Source organism: Schistocerca nitens, chromosome 6 (genome assembly GCF_023898315.1).
Source record: "Schistocerca nitens isolate TAMUIC-IGC-003100 chromosome 6, iqSchNite1.1, whole genome shotgun sequence".
NCBI lineage: Eukaryota > Metazoa > Arthropoda > Insecta > Orthoptera > Acrididae > Schistocerca > Schistocerca nitens.
Window position 1 is genome coordinate 660,325,650 of NC_064619.1, and position 12,351 is coordinate 660,338,000.

General features: G+C 46.9%; 1 protein-coding gene across 3 annotated transcripts in view; it reads right to left on the reverse strand.

The window, feature by feature from the left end:
* The window catches only part of LOC126262322 (methyl farnesoate epoxidase-like), a 352,434-nt gene that overhangs the window by 42,257 nt on the left and 297,826 nt on the right, over positions 1-12,351 (reverse strand). For 2 of the 3 annotated variants that reach the window (XM_049958876.1, XM_049958877.1), the window contains exon 3: positions 9,491-9,730. The exons of the other annotated variant lie outside the window; for it this stretch is intronic. In XM_049958876.1, coding sequence (XP_049814833.1) covers positions 9,491-9,730 — 240 coding nt within the window. The remainder of the gene's footprint in view (positions 1-9,490; positions 9,731-12,351) is intronic. 3 annotated transcript variants of the gene reach the window in all.

Here is a 12,351-nt window from a genome sequence, read left to right on the forward strand (position 1 = left end):
GACAGAGCTAGCGACTAGACGTACGAAGCCTTTCTCTCTCATTAGCCGAGAGACAGAATAGCCTTCAGCTAAGTTAATGGCTACGAACTAGCAAGGCGCCATTAGCCTTACAGTGATTGTAATTAAAGTCTCCTTTGTGCGATGTACCACAATGAGTTGTTAAAGATAAGTATTATACCAGCTACGTACTTTTCTTCATAGCATTAATTACGTATCCTGTTCCAGTACTTCACGCCCGTCTGCGTTAGTCTAGCGTGCATTAAGCCACCTCTATCTACAAGGTGTTGGCCCAGCTGCCGACACATCAACAGGTACATATGGTCACGACACACTACAGATACGTAGAAAAACTCATAAAGTTTTGTTCGGCTGAAGCCGCACTTCAGGTTTCTGCCGCCAGAGCGCTCGAGAGCGGAGTGAGACAAAATGGCGACAGGAGCCGAGAAAGCGTATGTCGTGCTTGAAATGCACTCACATCAGTCAGTCATAACAGTGCAACGACACTTCAGGACGAAGTTCAACAAAGATCCACCAACTGCTAACTCCATTCGGCGATGGTATGCGCAGTTTAAAGCTTCTGGATGCCTCTGTAAGGGGAAATCGACGGGTCGGCCTGCAGTGAGCGAAGAAACGGTTGAACGCTTGCGGGCAAGTTTCACGCGTAGCCCGCGGAAGTCGACGAATAAAGCAAGCAGGGAGCTAAACGTGCCACAGCCGACGGTTTGGAAAATCTTACGGAAAAGGCTAAAGCAGAAGCCTTACCGTTTACAATTGCTACAAGCCCTGACACCCGATGACAAAGTCAAACGCTTTGAATTTTCGGCGCGGTTGCAACAGCTCATGGAAGAGGATGCGTTCAGTGCGAAACTTGTTTTCAGTGATGAAGCAACATTTTTTCTTAATGGTGAAGTGAACAGACACAATGTGCGAATCTGGGCGGTAGAGAATCCTCACGCATTCGTGCAGCAAATTCGCAATTCATCAAAAGTTAACGTGTTTTGTGCAGTCTCACGGTTTAAAGTTTAAGGCCCCTTTTCCTTCTGCGAAAAAAACGTTACAGGACACGTGTATCTGGACATGCTGGAAAATTGGATCATGCCACAACTGGAGACCGACAGCGCCGACTTCATCTTTCAACAGGATGGTGCTCCACCGCACTTCCATCATGATGTTCGGCATTTCTTAAGCAGGAGATTGGAAAACCGATGGATCGGTCGTGGTGGAGATCATGATCAGCAATTCATGTCATGGCCTCCACGCTCTCCCGACTTAACCCCATGCGATTTCTTTCTGTGGGGTTATGTGAAAGATTCCGTGTTTAAACCTCCTGTACCAAGAAACGTGCCAGAACTGCGAGCTCGCATCAACGATGCTTTCGAACTCATTGATGGGGACGTGCTGCGCCGAGTGTGGGAGGAACTTGATTATCGGCTTGATGTCTGCCGAATCACTAAAGGGGCACATATCGAACATTTGTGAATGCCTAAAAAAACTTTTTGAGTTTTTGTATGTGTGTGCAAAGCATTGTGAAAATATCTCAAATAATAAAGTTATTGTAGAGCTGTGAAATCGCTTCAATCATTTGTAATAACCCTGTATTGGCTACGCGAATGCAAGACCTACGTCTGTAGGAAGGATTCTGCCTCTGTAAGGAAATCCCATACAAGTCGCTACTGCTCCAATACTTAAGTTTTGGCCGGCGTTTGGAGCCCTTACAAAGCATGCATGACAACTGACATGAAACGATTTCAGAGACACACTGCTAGCATCATTAGAGGTTGGTATAGTCGAAGTGGAGGTGTAGCAGTAAAGTTTGGGTAGCTTATATGGGAATCCTTGGAAGAAAGAGGACGTAGTTCTCGGGAAATTCTGTCGAGTACATTTAAAAAGCCTTTATTTCAAGAAGACTGTGGAACCAGTAAGCTACCACCACGATATATCTTGCACAGGCATCATGAGAAAATGATAATAGATGTTAGGCCAAGTAAAAAGGCTCAGTAAGCTTGGAAGAGAAAAGAAGATTGATAATTTTTCCTCGCACTGTACATACACTGATGAGCCAAAACATTATGAAATTTGCGCATCACTAAACTGAATGCCACCTGCTGGCGATGTAGTCACATGACGCTGTAGGTGAGCGAAAACTTAGACGACGACGAAAGTAGCTTTTGCATGGTGGCTAACTGCCAGGTAACACAGCGATGAAACTTGGACCTAATATAGAAAGAACGGTACGGTACAGTACAGTAGAGAAGGTAACTGAAAGCAGTGCATAATGAGATGAACAGAAAAGATACTTTTATTCAAAGACAATAATTACACTCAAGTCACCACAATTCATGGTGGTCCCCTGGGCATTGCCATGTGTTGTTCACGCTTTTTAATAGGGTTTGTGATCATTACTGACAGCAATGCATGCTCTGCAACGTTCTTACATGCTGGCCATGAGACTGGTAAAAAGTTTTAGCGGTAGAGCGTTCTATTACTCCACCAGCACCATTCACAACTGCCAGACAGTCATTGGAGCATGTGGACATGCTGCAATATATTCCCCAACACATCCCACATGTGCTCAATGGGATTGAATTTTGGGGATGGGAAGGTCAGTCCATTTGCTAAATATCCTCTCGTTCCTAGTTCTCTTCCACAAACGCTGTCCAATGCGGTGACGCATTGTCATAGATAAGAATCACATTAGGGCTGAATACAACACTGAAAAGGTGCATATGGGGAAAAAACACCATGTCACAGTAACATTGACTGGTGAGTGTATGTGCTCAAAGATCTGGTCATTACACCGATGCCTCCACACAGCATAGCACCTCGAGCACCAAAATGATCATACTCAAAAATGCTAGACATACCATCAGATGATGAGAGGAGAGAACACACAGCGCACTGAGGAACATTGTTGCGTCATGTCCAAGTGGGAGGCATGGGTGTACTAGCAGCAAAATCTTTGAACACAATACACTCGATGGTCAGTATTATTGTGACAGTACTCCTAGCCAATGTGTGTCTTATAAGGGGTGCATCTGGACCTGATTACATTTTAATGGGCGACAGTGCACGACCGCATGCAACTGCAAAGCTCGAGGAGCTCTTGGAATTAAAGGTTATGCAACGAATTGACTGTCCTTCGCATTTGCCCAACTTAAATCCCCTTGAGTATGTATGGGATGTGTTGGGAAGACATGTAGCAGTACATCCACATATACCAGCGACCATCCAGGAGTTACCAACTATGCTGCTGGAGGAATAGAATGCCCTACCACGAGGCCTTCTTACCAGCATGGTAGAACGTTGCAGAGCATGCATTGTTGTCAGTTGTGACCACACACCCTATTAATAAGCATTTTGCGCCTTTTGCAAAGCCTGTAGCACCAACATTAATTGTGGTAACTTCAATGTGATTATCTTTGAATAAAAGTGTCGCTTCTGTTCGCCTCATTGTATTTTTTTCAGTTGCCGTCTACACTAACTGCAGCAGGTCTTTCTATGTATCGTCCAAGTTTCATCAAGCTATGTTACTAGGCAATTAGCCATTGTGCGACAGTTACTTTCGTCCTTATGCTTTGCACGTCAGTATATACAGGGTGGTCCATTGATCGTGACTGGGCCAAATACTTCACGAAATAAGCATCAAACGAAATAACTACAAAGAACGAAACTCGTCTAGCTTGAAGGGGGAAACCAAATGGCACTATGGTTGGCCCACTAGAAGGCGCTGCCATAGGTCAAACGGATATCAACTGCGTTTGTTTTTCAGTAGGAACCCCTATTTTTTATTACATATTCGTGTAGTACGTAAAGAAATATGAATGTTTTAGTTGGACCAGTTTTTTAGCTTTGTGATAGATGGCGCTGTAATAGTCAAAAACGTATACGTACGTGGCATCACGTAACATTCCTCCAGTGCGGACGGTATTTGCTTCGTGATACATTACCTGTGTTAAAATGGACCGTTTACCAATTGCGGAAAAGGTCGATATCGTGTTGACATCTGGCTATTGTGATCAAAACGCCCAACGGGCCTGTGCTGCGTATGCTGCTCGGTATCCTGGACGACATCATCCAAGTGACCGGACCGTTCGCCGGATAGTTACGTTATTTAAGGAAACAGGAAGTGTTCAGCCACATGTGTAACGTCAGCCACGACCTGCAACAAATGATGATGCCCAAGTAGGTATTTTAACTTCTGTCGCGGCTAATCCGCACATCAGTAGCAGACAAATTGCGCGAGAATCGGGAATCTCAAAAACGTCGGTGCTGAGAATGCTACATCAACATCGATTGCACCCGTACCATATTTCTATGCGCCAGGAATTGCATGGCGACGACTTTGAACGTCGTGTACAGTTCTGCCACTGGGCATAAGAGGAATTACGGGACGATGTCAGATTTTTTGCACGCGTTCTACACTCCTGGAAATTGAAATAAGAACACCGTGAATTCATTGTCCCAGGAAGGGGAAACTTTATTGACACATTCCTGGGGTCAGATACATCACATGATCACACTGACAGAACCACAGGCACATAGACACAGGCAACAGAGCATGCACAATGTCGGCACTAGTACAGTGTATATCCACCTTTCGCAGCAATGCAGGCTGCTATTCTCCCATGGAGACGATCGTAGAGATGCTGGATGTAGTCCTGTGGAACGGCTTGCCATGCCATTTCCACCTGGCGCCTCAGTTGGACCAGCGTTCGTGCTGGACGTGCAGACCGCGTGAGACGACGCTTCATCCAGTCCCAAACATGCTCAATGGGGGACAGATCCGGAGATCTTGCTGGCCAGGGTAGTTGACTTACACCTTCTAGAGCACGTTGGGTGGCACGGGATACATGCGGATGTGCATTGTCCTGTTGGAACAGCAAGTTCCCTTGCCGGTCTAGGAATGGTAGAACGATGGGTTCGATGACGGTTTGGATGTACCGTGGACTATTCAGTGTCCCCTCGACGATCACTAGTGGTGTACGGCCAGTGTAGGAGATCGCTCCCCACACCATGATGCCGGGTGTTGGCCCTGTGTGCCTCGGTCGTATGCAGTCCTGATTGTGGCGCTCACCTGCACGGCGCCAAACACGCATACGACCATCATTGGCACCAAGGCAGAAGCGACTCTCATCGCTGAAGACGACACGTCTCCATTCGTCCCTCCATTCACGCCTGTCGCGACACCACTGGAGGCGGGCTGCACGATGTTGGGGCGTGAGCGGAAGACGGCCTAACGGTGTGCGCGACCGTAGCCCAGCTTCATGGAGACGGTTGCGAATGGTCCTCGCCGATACCCCAGGAGCAACAGTGTCCCTAATTTGCTGGGAAGTGGCGGTGCGGTCCCCTATGGCACTGCGTAGGATCCTACGGTCTTGGCGTGCATCCGTGCGTCGTTGCGGTCCGGTCCCAGGTCGACGGACACGTGCACCTTCCGCCGACCACTGGCGACAACATCGATGTACTGTGGAGACCTCACGCCCCACGTGTTGAGCAATTCGGCGGTACGTCCACCCGGCCTCCCGCATGCCCACTATACGCCCTCGCTCAAAGTCCGTCAACTACACATACGGTTCACGTCCACGCTGTCGCGGCACGCTACCAGTGTTAAAGACTGCGATGGAGCTCCGTATGCCACGGCAAACTGGCTGACACTGACGGCGGCGGTGCACAAATGCTGCGCAGCTAGCGCCATTCGACGGCCAACACCGCGGTTCCTGGTGTGTCCGCTGTGCCGTGCGTGTGATCATTGCTTGTACAGCCCTCTCGCAGTGTCCGGAGCAAGTATGGTGGGTCTGACACACCGGTGTCAATGTGTTCTTTTTTCCATTTCCAGGAGTGTATTTAGCGACGAAGCGTCATTCACAAACAGTGGTAACGTAAACCGGCATAATGTGCACTATTGGGCAACGGAAAATCCACGATGGCTGCGACATGTGGAACATCAGCGACCTTGGCGGGTTAATGTATGGTGCGGCATAATGGGAGGAAGGATAATTGGCCCCCATTTTATCGATGGCAATCTAAATGGTGCAATGTATGCTGATTTGCTACGTAATGTTCTAGCGATGTTACTACAAGATGTTTCACTGCATGACAGAATGGCGATGTACTTCCAACATGATGGATGTCCGGCACATAGCTCGCGTGCGGTTGAAGTGGTATTGATTAGCATATTTCATGTCAGGTGGATTGGTCGTCGAAGCACGTTCACCGGATCTGACGTCCCCGGATTTCTTTCAGTGGGGAAAGTTGAAAGCTATTTGCTATCGTGATCCACCGACAACGCCTGACAACATGCGTCAGCGCAGTGTCAATGCATGTGCGAACATTACGGAAGGCGGACTACTCGCTGTTGAGAGGTATGTCGTTACACGTATTGCAAAATGCATTGAGGTTGACGGACATCATTTTGAGCATTTATTGCATTAATGTGGTATTTAAAGGTAATTACGTTGTAACAGCATGCGTTCTCAGAAGTGATAAGTTCACAAAAGTACATGTATCACATTGGAACAACCGCAATAAAATGTTCAAACGTACCTACGTTCTGTACTTTAATTTAAAAACCCTACCTGTTACCACCTGTTCGTCTAAAATTGTGAGCCATATGTTTGTGACTATTACAGTGCCATCTATCACAAAGCCAAAAAAGTGGTCCAACTAAAACATTCATATTTCTTTACGTACTGCATGAATATGTAATAAAAAATAGGGGTTCCTATTTTAAAAAAGGCAGTTGACCTTTGGCAGCGCCATCTAGCGGGCCAACCATAGCGCCATCTGGTTTCCCCCTTCAAGCTAGACGAGTTTCGTTCTTTGTAGTTTTTTCGTTTGATGCTTTTTTCGTGAGATATTTGACCCGGTCACTATCAATGGACCACCCTGTATAAGTAGAGCACACACGAATGGGGAATAATTGTAGCGGTGATATGGGCCAAAATGCACTGACATAAAGCCTTTAAGGAATGGTACAGTCATATAGCCTGTAGCGTGGAATGAGGATCTCGGAAATGCCTGCTGATGACCTTGCTGATGACTTTGCTGTTTATCGCCCTCCGCCATAAAACATCCTCATCATCGGAAATGCCGATCTTGATCGACTCTTTGTGCGCTACTACCCTAAGCATCTATGGAAAGTAGTAGAAGGACAACATACCACGAGTATACCACAAGATTTGGAGGACCTCGCTTGATCATAGAATTTGCTGGTCGAAGGGATGCACGCTCTGTAAAGCATGGTACGTGACTATCTGTGTCAGATCCAGCGACAGAGTACAATACTGGTGCAGACATGATTTGAAGTACACCATTAAGTGCTGACGAGCCCTACAAGTTCCCACATTGACTCAAAGGCATCACAAATTACGAATGCAATAGGCACAGCATCAACAAGTGTGGACTGTGATGAATGGAAATATGCTGCTGGTCAGATGAATCACACAGCACTTAGCCAATAGTCGTGTCAGTATACGCTGTCATCGAGGCGAACGGGAGATCGAAACTTGCTCTGCACTATGGTTGCAGACCATTGGGGCAATATTATGTTATGAGGGACATTCATCTGCGGTTCCATTGGAACTGTGGTAGTAATTGGAGGAACCATCCTTGTGGACTATGAACATTACTACGGGTCACCTGCATTGCTTCACGATCCGTGTGTTCAACGATGGCGATGGCATTTTCCATCAGGATAACTGTCACTGTCGCCAGGCCAGAATAATGCAACAATGGTTTTAGAAGCCTCACAGTGAGCTCACATTGTTGTCTTGTTCACCAAATTCGTCTGATCTGAACCTGATGGAACACATGTGAGATGGTGTTGGTCACCAGAACGGCATCCACGAACCACTGACCCATAATTTATGGGAAATGGGTGGCCTACGTGTAGAGATATGGTGCCACATACATCCAGAAACCCATCAGTGACTTGTCGAATGGATTCCACGCACGGTCATTGTTGTATAACTTTCCACAAATGAACCAAACTGATATTTAGCTACTAAGCTCATCAGTGGATATACAGGGTGGAAAGTATTTAAACCGACAAACTATGGGAGGTTGTAGGGGACATCAAAACAAATATTTTTCTCTAATGCCATTTCTTCCTATGAGGAGTATTTAAACCGGTAGAGGAAGATTTCTCTGGTGGCAAATTAATTAAATCAACAAACACTTTTCCATTTATTTATGACCAAGAGACAACACATTAACACAACCCAATTACAATTACAGTATATTTTCAAAGATGCCTCCATCGACACGTAAACAAAGGTTACACCGTCGGATCATATGCTGCCTGACACGGGCAAAAACCCCAGGAGTATCCTGAATTGTTCCTGCTGCTGCTACTATTCGGGCAACCAGATCCTCTTGTGATGCAACAGGAGTAGCCTAAACAAGGCTGCGCATCTCTCCCCACACACAAAAGTCCAGAGGGGTCATATCGGGGGATCAAGCAGGCCATGGTACAGGACCACCTCTGCCAATCCACGTTTCTGGGAACCGTCGGTCCAGGAATCGACGCACACGACGACTGAAAAGTGCCGGCGCCCCGTCATGTTGGAACCACATGCGTTGTCTTGTAGGGAGCGGGACGTCTTCCAGCAATTCCACATGTTGCATGTAAGTCTGCAGGCTTTAGTGGCCGTTGTCACTGAAGTTAAAATCTGGGTTAGGCAGCGTCATGTTTCTTCTAAAAAGTTCGACGTTTCGACCCCTCTGCTGGGATCTTCCTCAGAATCTTTTAGTGTCCACTACTGCTAGTTCTGCTGTTCTAGCAGTAGTGGACACCAAAAGATCCTGAGGAGGATCCCAGCAGAGGGGTCGAAACGTCGAACATTTTAGAAGAAACATGACGCGGCCTAATAACCCAGAAGATTTTAACTTCAATTCTACATGCTGCAAGACAGCTTCCTCAAATTGCAGCGATCTTACCGTGCGACGGCGTCCCTGTCCAGGTAATGTGCTAAATGACCCGGTCTCACGCAGACGTTGGTACACGGCAGCAAAGATCGTATGATGCGGGATACGGCGATGAGGATATTTTTGTTGATAAACCCGCTGTGCAGCTCGTCCATCGTGGTGCGCTACGTCGTACGCACCAACCATATCGGTGTACTCACTCCAGGTGTATCCCTCCATTAGTAAACAGAGACAATGCACCACTACACATGTGGATAGCAGTTGGCTACAACTGATGAGCGTAATACGCCCTCTAACAACTGAAGATCGTAATACGGCCTCTAAAACTGACGAGCATAATGTGGCCTCCAACGGTTTAAATAATCCTCATAGGAAAAAATGACATAAGGGAAAAATATTTGTTTTAATGTCCCGTACAACCTCCCAGAGTTTGTCGGTTTAAGTACTTTTCACCATGTAGATGTAACACTACACTTGGCGTTAAAAAAAAGTAGATTACTGAGCAGTAAGTCTTGATTCGGAAAACGAATGTAGCGGGCGAGTGAGCAGAGTGTGTGGTGCTGACCGAGGCGCTTGTTGAGCGTGCGCTCCCGCATGTGTGGGTGGTCGGGCCGCCCCTGGAATTCGTCCCGGCGCAGCGTCTCGAAGACGGCGTCGGCGCCGCAGACGGCGACGGCGGGGACGCTTCCGGGCAGCGCGAGCCCCACCACCGGGCCGTACTGCTCGCGCCACGCCTCCAGCCGCAGGTGCGGCTTGGCACTAGCCAGGGACAAGACACTGCCCAGCACGGGCAGGCACGGAGGGCCTGCCAACATGACCACAAGTTCGTGTCACCAGTCACGCGTCACACAGTGTTACAATTAAAATAAAGTTAAAAGATAAACATTCATTTCCAGGAATTACAAGCAGTTGAGTGAAGGGCAGCGTTATGCTGTCCAGGAGGCACCGCATCGATTTGAGGCAGTCGGGGCTAATTACTGGTAAGCCACAACGAGTAAATTTTGCAGTTATAAGGTACTACATACATTATGATATTATTCTCACATGAAACAGAACATTTTCAACTATTGCGCATAGTGAATAACACTATAAGTACAGGGTGTGCGAAAATTCTTTCCCTGATTACATAAAATGATAACTCAGGCTAGAAGTAAGATACAAATATGAAACTTGCGTCGGACTGTTTACAACTATCAAAGTTTTTTTTCTGTTTTAGGTTCGCAGTACGTAAGTAGTGGATGAGGTGCAGTGCCCAAGAAGTCATGTTAACCAATCAGGAGAAGGTACAGTGTGTCCTGTGGTACCATGAGACACGATCGCCAACCACAGTGGAGAGACACTTCCAGACAAGATTTGCAAGGAATCCACCTGATGTCAAGAGCATTAAAGCCCGTTATGAGAGGTTCAAGAACACAGGATCGGTTGCTGACCTTCCGAAGTCTGGTCGACCAAGAACCTCAGCAGCCAGGGTGGAAGCTGTAAGGCAGTCCTTTCTGCGAAGTCCGAAGAAATCGGTGCACAGGGCCTCACGTGAATTACAGATGCCAAAAAGCTCTCTCCATGACATTTTACACAAACGTTTATTGTTTCGTGCATAAAAAGTGCAAATCGTTCAGGCCTTGTTGCCCAATGACAGTACACGTCGATATGACTTTGCGGTCGAAATACTATCACGTATTGAGAACGATGATGGTTATCTCAGACGAATTGCCTTTTCCGACGAAGCGACCTTTTTTGTCAGTGGAGTAGTAAATCGCCATAATGTGCGCATTTGGGGTTCACAACCCCCTGGCGAGGTCATGGAGTGCACCAGAGGCAGTCCAGAGGTGAATGTTTGGTGCGCTCTATTGCACGATCGAATTATTGGGCCATTCTTCTTCGCTGAGGCTACCATCACATCTGCAGTTTATCTGGACATGTTGCAACTGTATGCTGTTCCTCAACTGCTTCAGTATTACCCCGATGTCTTTTTTCAGCAAGACCGCCTCATTGGGGTTTGGGCGTCCGTGCCTATCTCGATATGACCTTTCCTGGGCGATGGATTGGTCGTGATGGGCCAACGGTTTGGCCTCCAGACATCTTCTTATGGTGTTATGTCAAGGACGAGGTCTACCGAACACGTGTACCAGATCTTGAAACCCTGCGGCAACGGATAACCACAGTCATTGAATCGATCACTCCAGTGATGTTGACTAATGTGTGGACGGAAATTGAACATCGCCTAAATGTGCTACGTGCTACCAAGGGTGCTCATGTGGAAGTTTACTGATGTGCGAAAAAAACTTTCATAGTTTGTTAACAATTAGACACCAGTTTCATATTTGTATCTTACTTCTAGGCTGAGTTATCAATTTATGTAATCAGGAAAAGATTTTTCGGACACCCTGTATAAGGAATACATATAAGAATTTTTAACATGTTGTAGGCATGTCAGCAACTGTGATAAATTAATACGACAAAGGTCCGCCTCAGCTGCGAAAAGTTACTGGTCTTCACCCAGGTTTCAGCTGGAGTAATCTAGCCTTATTCAGAAGCATAAAACAAACCGTGGGAACGTAGCTTAACATGGTACCAAGGTACTTTAGCTTTTTATGTTTGAGCGTGCCTTATTCTGGCGTGTATTAGTTTATTTTATGCTTCTGAAGAAGGCTAGATTACTCTAGTTGAAACCTGGGTAAAGACCAGTAACTTTTCGCAACTGATGCGGTTCTTTGGCGTATGAATACATAAGTTTGTGGCTTGTTGTATATCAACAAAGTTTCAGCGCCAACATTTGCTTTGCTGATCACAATTCACGTAGCTCTTAGCTTAATCTAAGAAACTGCTATCAATTAATTCACGATCATTAACTTGCTCTGTGGCTTCTTACTGAGTCACGGATAAATAATATCCACGATGGACCGCAGGTACAGGCAGAGAGTTCAAAATGGCTCTGAGCACTATGGGACTTAACATCTTAGGTCATCAGTCCCCTAGCACTTAGAACTACTTAAACCTAACTAACCTAAGGACATCACACACACCCATGCCCAAGGCAGGATTCGAACCTGCGACCGTAGCAGTCCCGCGGTTCCCGACTGAAGCCCCTAAACCGCACGGCCACCGCGGCCGGCTACAGGGAGTCCTCAAAGTCTCTTCACAGTGGCGGCCTCGTGTGTTTCGGTTTGCAGAGCGCGTAAGGTTGGCAGCATGTTTAACTCTGGCCTAGCCGAGCGATCTTAGGTGCCTTTCCACGGTTCGCGCAGATCCCGCCGTCATAGGTTCGAGTCCTCCCTCTGCCATGGATGTGTGTGTTGTCCTTAGCGTAAGTTAGTTTAAGTTATATTAAGTAGTGTGTAAGCCTAGGGACCGATGACTCAGCAGTATGGTCCCATAGGAACGTACCACAAAATTAAGTTTCCCCTGCACGTGTGCCTAGGACCTGCA